The 15,129-nt window shown below is 43.0% G+C and overlaps 1 protein-coding gene across 3 annotated transcripts in view; it reads left to right on the top strand.

Moving 5' to 3' along the window:
* The window catches only part of LOC130160991 (partitioning defective 3 homolog), a 343,348-nt gene extending 338,782 nt beyond the window's left edge, over positions 1–4,566 (top strand). For all 3 annotated transcript variants that reach the window (XM_056363858.1, XM_056363857.1, XM_056363859.1), the window contains one exon: positions 247–4,566. In XM_056363858.1, coding sequence (XP_056219833.1) covers positions 247–676 — 430 coding nt within the window. In that variant the 3' untranslated portion in view covers positions 677–4,566. The remainder of the gene's footprint in view (positions 1–246) is intronic.
* Positions 4,567–15,129: the final 10,563 nt, after the last annotated feature.

The following is a 15,129-nucleotide window of genomic DNA, read 5'->3' as shown; positions in this document are numbered from 1 at the left end:
CAGCGCCACTGCAACATCCCGTTTTAATCTCACAAAATGTGAAAACGGTCACATTCTCTGCTGAAGTGCAGTTTCTTTTGAATTCCCCTTCAATGGTGCTGACCCAGGGGCCAATGCAGAAAAAAAGCAACCTTTTCTAAGCAGAGATAACTACCACCCCCCTCTCTTCCCTTTAGATTCAGGTGCTGTTGAAAGTGACTTACTCAACGGCACGACTGACCTCTTTACCTGTCTATGTTTGTTTAGGCAACCTCGTAAGAACCCCAGCACAGCGTCCCAGGACTCATGGGACAAGGTGTACATGCCAGCAGAAGGATTCCAGACATCCAAGGACAACCCCCGCTACTCCAGCGTCCAGGGATCACGTAACGGCTACCTGGGAACTTCCAACTTCAACGCCCGTGTCCTCTTAGAGACTCAGGAGTTGCTGAGGCAGGAGCAGAGACGCCGAGAGCAGGAGGCCAACAAGGCCAGGCCGCCCCCCGCACAAGAAACCCCCAGCGGCAGCACCTACGACCAGAACAGAGACCGCACTCAGGCCTCTGCCTCGGCCCCAGTGAAGTCCCCACCTCAATCCAAGGGCCCCTACAGACAGGACGTGCCTCCGTCTCCTTCTCAGCTCGCAAAGCTCAGCAGGATTCAGGGTTCGGAGAAAGGGAGGCCGTTTTACTCCTGAGAGAGTAACAAAAAACTGGAAAGTGGTAGTTTTGGAATAGGACTGATTCTACAGAGCATTAACAGGGAAAAATGTAAAGAGGGCAATAAAAGTGCTGGGACTGTTGATATCAAATGTTAATATTTGAAAAAAAAAAAAAAAAGATTTTTTTACGATATGAACCGTGATCCTTTTTAGCTGTGTCACAAAGAAATGCTTTGAGATGTTATATCGTCGACCAATCCGGATCATTTAACCACGTTTAGAAGTGCCTTCTGGTCCATTGATGGTTCACCTTTTGTGTTCATGCTCTGCAGCTCTGACCCATCCACCTGACACATTCAGCCGAGCAGACATCACAGCAGAAGGCGATTGGTTTTAGCAATCGCTACATCACCACGTCTGACAGCAGTCTGACCTGAACACCATAACCCCAGGCACAAGACACGGCCCGGGCATGTTTCTGTACCACCCGGTCAGGGCCCTCTGTCGATATCGTGTGAATCAGGCTCATTTTTGCTGTTCATGGGGACTTTTCTCAGGCGCCGCTGTTCATGTGTATGTGGGCGTACGTGCTGGCAGGACTTGGCATGTAGTGACAGAGTGTGGAGGTTAAGCAGCTTGTGTGAACTGTGGAGTCAGAGCTGTGGGCTTCGGGCATGACCACTAACACCCCCCCCCCCTTGGTTCAGAGAATTGTCCCTTTTGGTTTTCGATACAACACTACCCTGAGTCTGTGTCCTCCTTCCAACCCCCCTCTTGTATTTAATATGATAATCCTGAATTCTCTGTTCCTCTCTGCTGGCTGCTTTATCTCTGTTTTCTCTCTTCGTATTGTCACCCTCACCATACGGCACTCTCAGCGGAGGAAAACAGTTTTAGATATCCTTTACTCCTACCCCTCCCCACCCACCCTGGGAATCAAGCAGTATGAATGGGGTCAGGTCTGGGTTATTAATTAATGTAGCTCATTAAAAATGAATGCACCCCTTTGTGTGTGTGTTTGTTGTCATGTGTGGGCGAGGAGTACGAAACAGCGACCTTTCCGGCATGGCTCTGGCCCCAGATTCACTTTGAATGATTTGGCTGTAACCGAAGCCTGTTGGACCCGAGGTGTCTGAGCTGTTCCCCGCTGAATATTTCATCAGGGTGGTTACATCGGCTCTGCAGTGGGTGGCCTCACTGTGGGACTTCCTATCTTTAGGCCTGATACAATTGAGCTGATTTTGTTTTCTCTTCCTGATTATGTCCATTGATAGAAAACCACTTGGGAGCTTTTTTTTTTGCCATTCAATCAATAACGAGTTGTGCAGTGTGTGTGAGAGAGTGTATATGTATGAGCTTGTGTATGCATGTGTTCTTGTAGTTCTGTCCCTGGAAAAATATTTGAGCTTCAGTTCTCAGTGACGACACTTTTTGCAATGTGAAGACATTTTCCTTGAAAGGCAAAGTTGATGATTAATCTTGGGTTATTGTTAAATTGGGTTTAGGTTCAGACTTTTCATTTGTTTGGTAACTGAGAGGAGGAAGTTAGGAAATTTCCCAGACTTCTTTTTTATTTGATCAGAGTTTTGGGGCCATTTTGCTTCAGTATGTTTACATGCACTCAAAAGCAGGCTTCACAGAGAAACCAGGTTACGCAGGTAACAGGAGATGCTGTTACTATAGGAACCTGGTTACCATAAATGCATATATACATGCTGCAGATCAGTGATCTTTCTCCTTCACCTTACCTTACTATTATTTACTGTTGTTGTTGAACACTCTGCTGCTTCTTGTTGAATGTTTGAATTTTACAAATTTTAAATAGTTTAGTGAAAAACGTCTAGAAGCTACTTTGTGTCTGTTTCAGTTTTAGTCAGATATGGATTTATTTTGAACACAGGATTCATCACCATGTGTAGTGATCTTTCCCACCACCCAGCTGTCCCCGGTGTCCCAGCAGTACTTTCCCTGTCGGAGGCTTTTGTCACGCTGATAAGACAAGCCAGGCTGTGCTCGGATTGTCCACTCGTCCTCTCATTCACTCACCCACTGCATAAAATTAAATTTCACCTCAGGGACAATAAAGTATGTGATAACTTTTTTTTAAAATTACATTTGCTTTTAAAGCAGCAGTCACCCCATTGTTGTTACAGCTCGCAAGTATTTCAAGAAGACATTACTTAGCAACTTGCAGATCTATCCACTCTCAACAGGTAATGAAATCACATTAGCTAGCGGCTAACATCAGCGCCTAACCTGTTGTGTTATCAAGACGACTACTTCTTCTTATGCAGCACTTTCACAAGACAGGCTGCAATGCATGATGGTCTGGCTGGATTGATGTAGTGGACAGCTTCTTTACGCTATATTGTGGTGAGCCTTGCGACAGTGGATCAAATTTACAGTTGAAAATTCGAACAGCATGAAATAATGGCTGATTGGTGGGTGAGTGGATGATCTGAACAAAGCCCCAGTAACACATATGCATGTTCAAGAAAATATACCTGGACAAATTATGAGTCTCTAATTTCCTACCCAACTATGTAGAAATTAGCTTCCCAGGGAAAGCTAACTTTAGCCTGGTTACTAACAGCATAAACTTCACTTGGAATTACTTGATTTCACCACTCATCATCATTTAAATTAAACATAGACAGTTTATCCTGCACCTTTTGTCAACTGTTTTAACAAGCTGTTGTTTTTACAAAAAAAAAAAAAAAAGGTGAATCTCTGGTGATCTCTGGCCTATTCATAGACAGAATTTGTGCTTTTAAAGCCCTGTTATTTCCTGTCCTGGGTTTAGGATTAAGACCAGAATTAGGAAGACAAAACTCCTGCTCACTAGTAGACATGCAAAGGTTAGAGAAGATTGGGAGTAAGATTTATAGAATTTGTGTGGTAGAGTGCCTATGGTCCTCACAAGTGCAGAAAAATGAGCATTTGTGTATGCGCTTCCTCACACAAACAAGGGTACAGTAAATATGGTACTAGTATGCTACCAATTTTCCAGCGTGTGTGTGTTAGTGTAGGTGGACATGTGTTTAAGTGTCTGTGAACGCTGCCAGTAACTGGATGCTCCAATATGCCTGTGAATATGTCTTGGCAGCCATATGAACCGCTTGGCTGGCGAGTGGGAGAGGAGCAGAGGAGTAGGAGGGAGAGAGGATGGGAGGCCTGACCTTGCAGATGATTCAGTCAATGGAGTAATCACAACTATTCCTCTGAGTCTGCAGTACAAACAGGAGGTTACCAACAAGGCTGAGCTTTGCGTTTGCAGCCTCTTCTTCTTCTCTTCATTTGTTTTACATCTTGACAGTTTCACATGTTTGTGTGTTTCTGTGGCTGAATTATTGGGTCTGGTTTGTGTGGATGAAAGAAGCTGTGAGTATGTGTGTGTGTGTGTGTCTGTGTGTGTGTGTGTGTGTGTGTTTGAGGGGGGTCCATTCTGACGCAGCAGCTGTTTTAACTGATGTCTGTGTTTTATGTATCTCATGGACGGGGGAGGGGTTCAAGGGGCTGTAATATCTAATGAGTTTTTTTTTCTCTCCTCATGCAAATTTGATAATATCCCATAATACATGTTTATTATTTGTGTTGTTTAATTAATGTTTGTGCGTTGCCTCTGTGACACATGGATTCTTCCCATAAAGCTATTGTTTCGGCAGTTTTTTTTTTTTTCAAATCCTGGGAGAAATGAGGAATATATTGTTATTGTTTCATTGTATTTTTACGACCATCCCTCATTGTGTTTTATTATCCACAATATGTTATTATGGTGGTAAAAGATGACTAATATGTAAGCACAGTGCAATTTTCCTTTTTACAACAGTGTATCATTAAGAACCGTTTCTGCTGTTCTCTGTACATACAATATAAACTTTTTCAATGAATAAATTGAGGGTAGTTTCAATCCTTGTTACTTTTAATTTCCCTTCATTGTGTTGCTTTACCATTCACAAATGGTTCTCTCTACTTGATAACGCACCAGCGAAATAAGATGCATAATTGAAGGCAAGTAATGAATATCTTATTTCTTGCTGCTACCATGCTGCGTATTACTGATTTAAGAATTCAAAATGAAACACTGTTCATTAAACTTCCATTTTCCCATTTCAATCATAAAATTGGTTATTCTCTTTCAGGGCTACATGTATTTGAACTACTAAACGTCATCTGCTTGACAGATCGTTGTTCCTCATGCCGTCAGCAGCTAGGAATAAAAAAAGGTAAGAGGAGAAGAAAAAAAGTCATGACTTTGTGAATAGACTCTCTCATAAACGGAGGAATGTCGAGACAAGTTGAACTTCTGCTTTAGCTTCAGCCTTACATTGGCACGTGTTCAAAATGTGGCTCCCACGTTTGTTGAAGCTGCCGTGGAAAAGTATAAGAACTCATCCTCCCTGTCTCTCCATCTCTTTAATCTCTGTTCCTGATAGGTCACTAGGAGGTTTTTGCCTTGAGCTGGCCTAACTTCTAATAACATCCTGTGATGACTGATGGTGATAAAGACAATAGTTAACTTTATGATGTTCAACTCCAAGGGAAGAGGCAGGTTTAAGAAAGTGCTGGCGTTGGCCCTGCATCACAGAGCTCCTGCCAAATCCTTCTTCATCCTGAGGAAGGGAGAGGTCTTCGCAAGAATCCGTCTGGTCACGGTGGAAATACACAAGAAAGCACATGCATCAGGGATGAAGACATCCACTTGTATATATCACCTTTGGGGATGAGGGAAAACTTAAGGACATGTCTCACTGAAATGGGAAACACAAGACAAGGTGTCTGTCTTTTACCACTTTTATTTGCTATTGTAAAGAAACCCCTCGCTATCTTAATTCAAACACCTTCATCTATTAGGAAATAGCTTACCAAGCTTCTCTGTGCCACTTTTGCAGAGTGTATCACAACAATATGAGAGTGTTTGAAGCTACAGAGCACTGCAGGAATGAGTCCTAAAACCCAGAAATAAGTTAGCATTTTACTTCCGGTTCCCTCGTCCCGAAGTCTGTGTTTTTTGAATGTGTTTTTGGTTAGATGCGTAGATGAAATAAGGTCTGTGGTTACCACAAGCTGAAGACATGTTCAAGTTTTTATTCTATGACATAAAATACATCAGTAAATAACCCAGTCCTGATTTCTTTATGCTTTTACTTTCCAAAAACGGGCAGCTACTAATAAGTGGCTAAACGAGACTACAGAGGTCGTCGGGGACGTTAAATGTCATTACGTTGAACGTGATACTTTCACTTTTAGAAACTATCACTAACTTTCTAAGGGGAAAGGCTTTTGTTGAAGAGGCAAGAGCTGAAACTAGCTACAAGTTGGACATTTAGTGGTGGTGACGCTGAAGTCATGCGACTGGTGTAGTTCAATTATAGCCAACATTAGCTTTTTACCTCTGGCGATTGTATTTAGGCTCAAAAAATGTATGCACATTTATGAAGATTATCCTGCTGAACAAAACATGGAAGTATCATAAACTTTCGTTTGTCACTGGGTTTATTTTCTGCAGTAATCCAACACCGCACCTACACTAACACCTGGGTTGGCCTACAAAAAAACATCATCCCTGCGGCACTACATAAAGTTAGCTTAGCAAAGAGTATTATAATGTCACTGAGTAGTACAGTGAGAATCTGTTCCTCTACAGGTTTAGAAACACCATTTAAGACTACAGCTATCAGTGTGGAGAAAGGCTTTTATAGACAATAAAATGTTCAATTGTCGGCCCATAGAAGGGATTTCCTCATGTACAATGACGTCATCACTACAAACCTGACACGACGGACATAAATCCACTCGACATATCCATAGCGGTAACCTAAAGCCATCAAAACAGAATAGGTTCCATCCCAGCATGATACAAAACGCAGCATGTGACCTAGTGGGTACTCTGCCGTATCAGCTTGCACCCGTTAACACTCGGAGACCACAAGGAACAGTAAAGCCGTCTTTGGCCCCGCTCCACTCTGTCCGTTCATTACTCACACCCATAGAGCTCAGCGATCTTTAATATCCCGCTTTTTGCTTTTCCGCCATCATAATCTTCCTTAATAAAAACCTTCTGAGATTTCCTGTGATCAACAGCAGACACTGTCATTGGGCCAGTTCGGTTTCATTACTCCACTTTGTTCCTCTTGACCCCTGCAGGCCAGACCAGTAGACCCCTGTGTTGGCGAGCGCAAGTATGTTGATATGAGAAGCAGATGGGATGTGTGTGAGCCGCCTGTATATAAAAAACGCTTGACTCTAGGGATTTGGTGAAATCATTTTTTACACCCTTTTCAGTGCGGTGAGGCAGGAGTCGCAGTCACCTGTTTTGGGTTGAAGAACCTGCTTCTTCCTCTGATCCCCGAGCTGCTGCCCCGCTGAGATTTCAAAAGAGGAAGCCGACTGTGTTGTAGGAAAAACTGGTCATAAATCTTGGCAGATGCACAAGAAAAGCCATTTGTGGGAGGCTGACATGAACACACGCACACACACACACATACCTGGGGGTTCTTCCCTAAAGCTCTGGGCAACATCTGGTGAGTGCATGCATCTGAGGAGAGGCCGGTGTCTGTAATGTGTGAGGAGAGGAGGAAGGAGAGCTGATGTCTTTCACTCTCTGGACCATGGAAATTGATGTGTGTGTGTGTGTGTGTGTGTGTGTGTGTGTGTATGTCACAGTGAAGGAGTCACAGATGAACTGGTTTACTGACAAGAGAAGATGAGGAACAGAGAGATACAGAACAGAGATGTTTACCAGAATGGCTTCATCTCCTTCTTAGTGTGAGAAATTATAGCCTCAACTGGAGTCCAAGCACTTTTTACAGCCAAATATTAGTCTGTATGATTTTGGAGTTCATTCTTTTTTAGGCAGGATGTGGTATTAGCTAAATCCACCAGAGCTGAGCTTACTGAACTTTTAAAAACCAACATAAATCTGTAGGAGTTGAATTCGTAGCATATGGATGTAGACTTGTCATTTTTCCCACATCTCTCACACTTTACAAGACGGAAAAAATGAGTCCTATCAGATTGATTCAAGCTGTATGATTGTATTGTCTAAAGAAGAAAGACGGTACAAAACAGACCTTATCTATATGGTACGGTATGACATGGGGGCCGTGGCTCAGGTCACAGAGCACATTGGCTGCAGATTCGTAGGTTGGTGGTTTGATTCACTGCTCCCCTGAACCCGGGTTGTGTCAGGAAGGTCATGTAGCCTAAAACCTAGGCCACATCACTGTGGCGATCCCTCATGGGAGCAGCCGAATGACAACAACAACAATTAAAAGTTTATTAAAGATACAGTTTGCAGCGTCAAGAAGTAAAGAATATGCAGTATATTTGGATTTGAAATCAAACTGGACTTCAGGCAGATCATTCAAGTATAAAGAAAAAAAATACACTTCAACTAAATTATTGAAACAAGAGCCTTTATTTTAAAAGTTCCAAACTTAAATGTAACGCAATATTTCTAGGATTTTAGGGGCCTGTTCGCTTCCCAGATGCAAAAAGTTGCTGCACTACCACAAATGAGTGATGAAAGGTCGGGGGAACAGTGTGACATCTGTGGGTACAATGTGCAAAAAGAAAATGCTTCCTTCTTCGTCTGCGTCGCTGTGAGGGTGCACATGATGAAAATGTTGTCATCTGCCGGTGAGGGTCCGTTAAAATGTATAGCCAGGCTGACACTGTTGCTATAGTTTCAAGAAACTATAGCAAACAAACTGAAGGCATCACCACAGGCTCTAACACGATAATGAACAACCTTTATTTTAAAGATTTGAATTAATCAAGAAAAGATTTAGCATCGATAATGAAAACAATCGTTATTTGCAGCCTTTGTATAGTTACTAGTTTTTCAAAACAGTGTCCTCTGTGCTGTGGTTTATATTCTGGGTTTAATCATCCTCATTGACTCATTCCTGCTCACCCTGTTGTGAGATGGGTGAGCAAAGCCAGATTTGGTGAACCACCTGGTGACCCCACTGTGAGAAACCATGGATCTGTGTGTCTGCTTGGCACATGTTAATCATCAACTGGAAGGTCACACAGCCCAGCAGCTTATCTGCCACAGCATCACTGATCGCAGTGCACACCATGAAATTAAGTCTCCTTGGGGCCAAAATTGGTCCTAACCAGGCTACTGTAGTCCCCAGGTAGACCTCCTCTTCCTGTGCCAATTTAACCTCGGGCCGTTTCCCATCATGCCACCCATGGAGTGTCACACGCCGCCTGGGACCAGCGACAGCCCTGAAGGCGTCGGGCAGGAGAGGACTTCCCCCGCAAATGAGGAGAAACGACGGAGATAACAAGCCAAGACATGTGCCATGAGTCACCGCCTTGTGAAATCTTGGGCTTGATGTTTTTACGTGAACATTTTATTTATACTCCAGCGGGATTTGAGGTCGACATGAATCCTGCAACAAAGTACATGAAACGGTCTTTTGGTTTCTGCTTAGGTTATGATGCAACTTCATTACACAGAAAAATGGTTTCATTAGACTCTGTCTCCTCAGAAGCCTCAGAGCTGTTTGTGTGGTAACTACATCACTCTGCTGTAATTTAGACCTTCTTGCTCCTGTTGCTGTGTTTTCCGAATGGACACGCAGACATGCTGCAAAAGAGACATTATTCTTGCAAAGGTAATGGGACCTGTTACACACACACACACACACACACACTACACTCTACGGGGAACATTCAGGACCCTTTACTTTTCAAGTATCCCCGTCAGTGAGCCAGATTGAAAACAGAAGGTGTTCTGAGGGCTGTTTGATTGGCAACACATGTTGAAAGAAAGCGTTAGAAATGACAGAAGTTTCTTCTCTAGCAGAGGAGAGCCTTTGATTCTTCTTCTTCAAAAAAAAACATGTCTGCATCTGTCCTGCGTGAGGCATCTCCTTCATGCACGCAGCGCTGTTTACCTTCATCGCTTTATGCAAGTCACGAGAGAGTCAGCACAAGTTCACCGCGGAGATAAGCTGATAGTTTATAGCCGCACTCTTACTCCCAGCTTGCGGGCGAGTAAATATATAAATAAATAAAAATCGACAAACACAATTTCATCTTGTTTTTCATGTGTGGACAAAGAATTACACATACTTGACCAGCTTTGAAATGGTAATGCATTGTTTGAAGTATCCCAGTAAACAAAGTAGCACAACAAATGCAAATATGTGCAGCGGTTTTGATCTCATAATAATCTCTTCCCCCAAATTCAGGTTGTTTCTGTGTTTTCAACATCAAATAAATGAATTATTCCACTGAATATCTGTTCGTGTGATAGCATCTATGTATAATTAGTATTTCCATCCCTCTCTCTGGCTTCTGCTTTATCCACCTTGTACTGCAGCGATGATTCTGTGAAACGGATTCTGCCTTCCGACACTCAACAAAGGCTTGTTTTCTTGCTGCAAAAACAATGTTTGCACCTGCCGCTCTGCCTCCCATACGCTAAATATATACTGTGCTGTCATTTATGTTGACATTTCATTTGTTTTGCCTTGACACACCCACCCACACACAACTTTGACCCATGTCTACTTTGCTCTGCCTCGCTGTCCCCGGGAATAAAAGACATGGCGCTCCAGTGTTGCTCAGTATTTATGTATTTATGGATTTATACAGAACATCCCAGGCCGCACGTTCTGCTGAAGGGAACAGAATGGCTCCAGCAAAGCGTCTCTGTTGAAAATCTACATGGGAATAAATCCTATAATCTCTCCCCAGTTTGCACACTAGACTGGCTGAGAGCAATTACTCTGACAAAGAAAGCATTTTTTCTCCCCTTCTTCCTCTTCCTCCTCTTTGCCTCCTGCCATCCTCTCTGCCTTGTGTCAAATTAATCCTCTGAACTTTCCTAAAGATCTTCGTCTATTTCCTTTTTCCTTCCTGAGACTGCAGCCACTGTCTTCCCCCCCAACCCATCCCCCGTTCTTCCTCAGATATGGCACCCGGGAGAGGAGATTGCCTTTCGAATAAAACAGCTGTCAAGAATTCCCAGTGTCTCAATGCGTTTTCTCCCCCTTTGTTCTACCTGACCCCCCCTCATCCTACTCCCCCCTTCCTCACCCAACCCCACTTACAGAGAGAGAGGGAGCTACGCAGAGGCCTTATCTCCTCTCAGTGGGATCCTCACAGGTGCTGAGTGATGGGAGGGTGGGGGTGGAGGTCCTCAAGAGGAAGAGGGAGGCATGGAGAGGAGGGGTAAGAGCAGATTAAACAGAGGAAGGATGCCATTCCCTTTTTTGACAACCAGGAGGAGGGAGGGGTCGGGGAGGGGGGTATTGGGTTGAGGCTGCTTCTGGTGATTATTTTACGATGGAGGAGGAGGGGGGAGAGAGTGGGAGTCTGACACCTGTGGGGGGAGTACTCAGGGAGGGGTGGGGGGGGTGGAGCCTGCGAGAAAGGGGGTGACCATCTGTTGCAGTCACAGGCGATGGAGACGAGAGGCACCGGGAGCCTTCAACCCAGTCCAAAAATGTTAATGGTGTGCTACTGATGCATATCAAACGCACATCTGCACACGGCGCGGCGCCCCCCCTCTGACTGTAAATACATGATTCATACCTGCTCCCACATGCTTTGGATGTTTGTTGTATATCACTGATTAGCATTATCCCCCCGGGGTTGTTTTACTTTCTCCTCCACGTGATGCCAAACTTTCATTATTGTTTCATTATTGTATTATTGATTCTTACTTTAATTGACCTGGTAGCATAAATGCCCCCAAACCAAACAATCCATACTCTAAGTGACTCTAATTTGATTTTTGTTTTGTTTTTGTTTTAAACATTAATCTGAATTTGATTGTGGATGCAGTCAAGCACGGATGATGAATAGTTTGTTTCACAGTAGCTGCCACACAGCAAGGTTACAGGACATAACTTTTGAAAGGAACATAGTACTGTACGGAGACACATGTTGGCTAAGAGCAAGGTTATTGGCTGGATATTACGTTTGCATATCTATGGTGCTTTGGTTTCACTGCAGCATTAATAACATCTCCCACAAGCGCAGAAAAATTAAGAACTGATTACGCTTAGAAGGAGGCAAAAATCAACCCTGAAGTAACTTCGGTACCTGAAAGGCTGGGCCCAGTTATTTCTGTAGTTTGTAGTGTGTCTTTCACATAACCAAGAAACTTCTGATGTCTGGATGCCAATAACTGCAGACAGTGTGTTGAGTGAGAGGAAATTTGGCTACAATAGTTGTTTCTTTCTCCAGCTGTAAAGCATAAATGACAACGAGTGCAATAAACTCAAGCCTGTTCTAAGGCGGTCACATTCTGGGAAATGTAAGAAGTCACCAGCCAACTCACCTGGAAATTACTTCCTCCTCGACAACGAAACAACTAAATTGTTTTGCCAAGTATGTTATTAAATGAAATAATATATATGTGTGTGTGTGTGTGTGCGTGTGTGTGTGTGTGTGTGTGTATTTGCTGCCATGATTGTAACATTTCTTCCAGTCCCAGGAAGCTCTAAGTTCTTACACAGAAGTGTGCAAAATTTCATGGAGTTTGATCTGGGTGTGAAGTGGGCGTACAAACATCCCGAGTCCCATGTGCGGTTCGGGTTTACGCTACAAAAACAAAACCATGCTACAAAAACTTTACTTAAGGAAAAGGGGGAGAGTGGGGTTTGGTTAAATCGTCTAAAAATAAACACACATCTTGTCATTCAAGTTAGAAATTTTCTTTTTTCACTGTTTAACCAAGAGCTCGATCTCTCCATATCCGTAACCAAGGGCCTTAACAGAACCACGCCGACGTCAATCCTGCGCTATGAGGAGATTATGAGGAAAACAGATTGGACACTTTGTCAGTCAAAATTTTACAGATTCTCACTAAAGCACTGCAACATTTCCTGTTTGTGAATAAGAAAAAAAAAAAAACATCACAAAAAATATAATCCAGGTGACTTTTTCTCTAAACATATAGCAGATGTGTCTTTTCTCAACATGTTGCCAATTAGCACATATGACTCTCATTTCTAGGCAGGATTAGACCAGAAGACGTAAAAGCAAACGCTTCAGAAAATGAATTTATTATTATTCTCTGAACCGGTCGGTGGCTGGAGAGGTGTGTGTTAGGCTTCAGGTGAACTGCTCATCAGATCCTCAAATCTCTCGGAAACACCTTTTCAGGGTGTCCGACAATTCCTGCTTCACAACTGGACACTTCTCTCTCAGCCTTTCTCTTCTTTTTTTTCTCTCCACACAACTACATTACTTTTTCATGTGTAAAGAAATGCAACATTAAGGTGTTATCCCCACTTAAATGATCATTCACAGCACCTATGAACACTTCCCTCAGGCGTGGTCACATGATACATCATACAAACTAGTTTCTTTTGACTCCAGGCCGTGGCAGCGCATTTGTGCAATCCACCCGTTGCATACAAGGTATAAGTATGAACAAGTCTGAAGTTTTTCCTTGTTGTGTGTTTTGGATATTCAACACACATTCTTTCTCCACACCTTCCCGATATGCTGCGGACTCTGTGCTTTGATATTACGGCACATGTGGGCTCCATCTCACTGCCTCCTTCCACGGTGACAGCGAGTGTCTTTAATGGTGACGCTGCTTTGTTTTCCCTCTCTCTGGGGATAGATAATGGGGAGCGCTCTCCCTCTGAGGCGAATGGGCCAAAAGAGGCTCTGTAAACATGGGGGAATGAAGATTAATCACACACTAGAGATGGTGTTCCCACTTTAATAATCAGTATTGATTACTGTCACCTTACATCTGCACCAACAGCTGCTGCGAGGGGGGCCCGTCGCCCAAGGCTGGTCCACCTCACACTTCCCGTGTTAAATTGTTGTGTATTCAGTGCAGAATAGGGCATTTAGGAAGAATTATGTGCCTATAAATATTCTTCATTGTCTATCAAACAATAAAACTATAGAGACTTGCTTTAGCTTCACCACCGCACAGTGCAGACCAATTTAAACCGGAATGTTTATTTTAAAGGCTGAGGTGAAATCCTGCTGCCTTCTTTGGCCCATATGTATTGAATTTACAATGCAAGACAATGCCAAATAATAAAGGAAAAGTACTTGTAACCACTACTTTTATCACTGGAAATTCTATTTTCTTTTTAAATTTACAGTTGCAGTTAGATGAATATAACGTCTGGCAAACTATATTGCTCTGCTGACCTTATGCCATTTCATTAAAAAAATTTTAGGAATGTATAGTATCCAGGCAGATTTAAAAACCATTTCTGTAAAGTTTACGATGTTCAAATATACAGTATCACAGTCTTATCAGCTGTACGTCCTCTACAGATGACAACTGTTCATTCTCTGGTATGTGTAAAAATAAAAAGTGAAGAAATGAACCTGATATAAGATTATCAACATGCTGTGGTGTTTATTTGCATGTGGCGACCCAGCACCAGCTTTAGTGGATTGTTTTCATCCATAACAAGTTTTCATAATCAGCTTTAAAGAAGCAGATGACAGGCGACATGACTAATCATGTTTGAATCCTGCGTCTTTGGAAACCGAGTTTGGAAAGGACCAGAACCAGTTGTCACGCTCCGTGCACCTGCGCTATGTAACACAATGCTGATTTTGGCACCATTTGCCGCTGTTTCACAAAAACAGTTCTCCTTGTTTGTGTCTTTAGGGGCTCGCATAGATGCCAACATTTGTTCATGAATTTGGAATTAATGAGATGCACTAATTTAGATTCTCCTTAAGAAACCAGACCTTTCAGGACCTTTAGTTGTTAGTAGCCTCAGAGCAGGAATCCTGCATGCATGGATGGCGATCCAGGCATGCTCAGGACTGACAATGATTGCAAAATGTTGTTAAAGTTATGCTCTTATTATTGTCTTGTGAGTATACCAAGAGTAGTTTTTATTCTGTTCTCAAGTAAAGTGGGACTCCTATGTGACTGAAGTGCGGAAAAATGTGTAACCCCAAATGTACATTTGAAAATCATTATAAAAAAAAAAAAGCTTCCATGTTTGGACTGTACTCCATGTTATTAATTTGGGATACGGCAGCACTTTTTTTCCCCTTTCCTGCAGATGTTTGGGTGAAGTACGGTGCTGACAAAAGCCTATTCATTCCGCCTCCCTGACTGGTATTAATCCCTCCTTCTGCACAAGTTTTTGCTTTCTGAATAAATAATACTTTCTTCTCAGGCAGGCACAGGACAAAACACAAGTCTCTAGTTTCTTGAAGATGGGCAAACAAATCAGAAATGTATGAAGTCCTGCAGATGATGAAGGATTTACCACAGCACACCCAAACACGATTGTCCAATGTTACAGGGACAGTGATACGAGAATGCGGAGGAGAAATAAATAAATAAAAATAACTTCAATACTACCCGACCTCCGACCTGCACTGTTGTGATGGGGGGTTGCCCAGACACGGGGCTCGTGGGTAATGAGAAAAGAACAGCAATGCGGTTTCTCTGAATGAAAACACAGAGCATCGTGACCCCAGTAAGGCCTTTCTCCGTCTCCAAAGCCTGGGGCAGGAAA

Source organism: Seriola aureovittata, chromosome 20 (genome assembly GCF_021018895.1).
Source record: "Seriola aureovittata isolate HTS-2021-v1 ecotype China chromosome 20, ASM2101889v1, whole genome shotgun sequence".
Classification (NCBI taxonomy): domain Eukaryota; kingdom Metazoa; phylum Chordata; class Actinopteri; order Carangiformes; family Carangidae; genus Seriola; species Seriola aureovittata.
The sequence above is the reverse complement of the archived record's forward strand: the minus strand, read 5'-3'. Positions and strand labels throughout refer to the sequence as shown.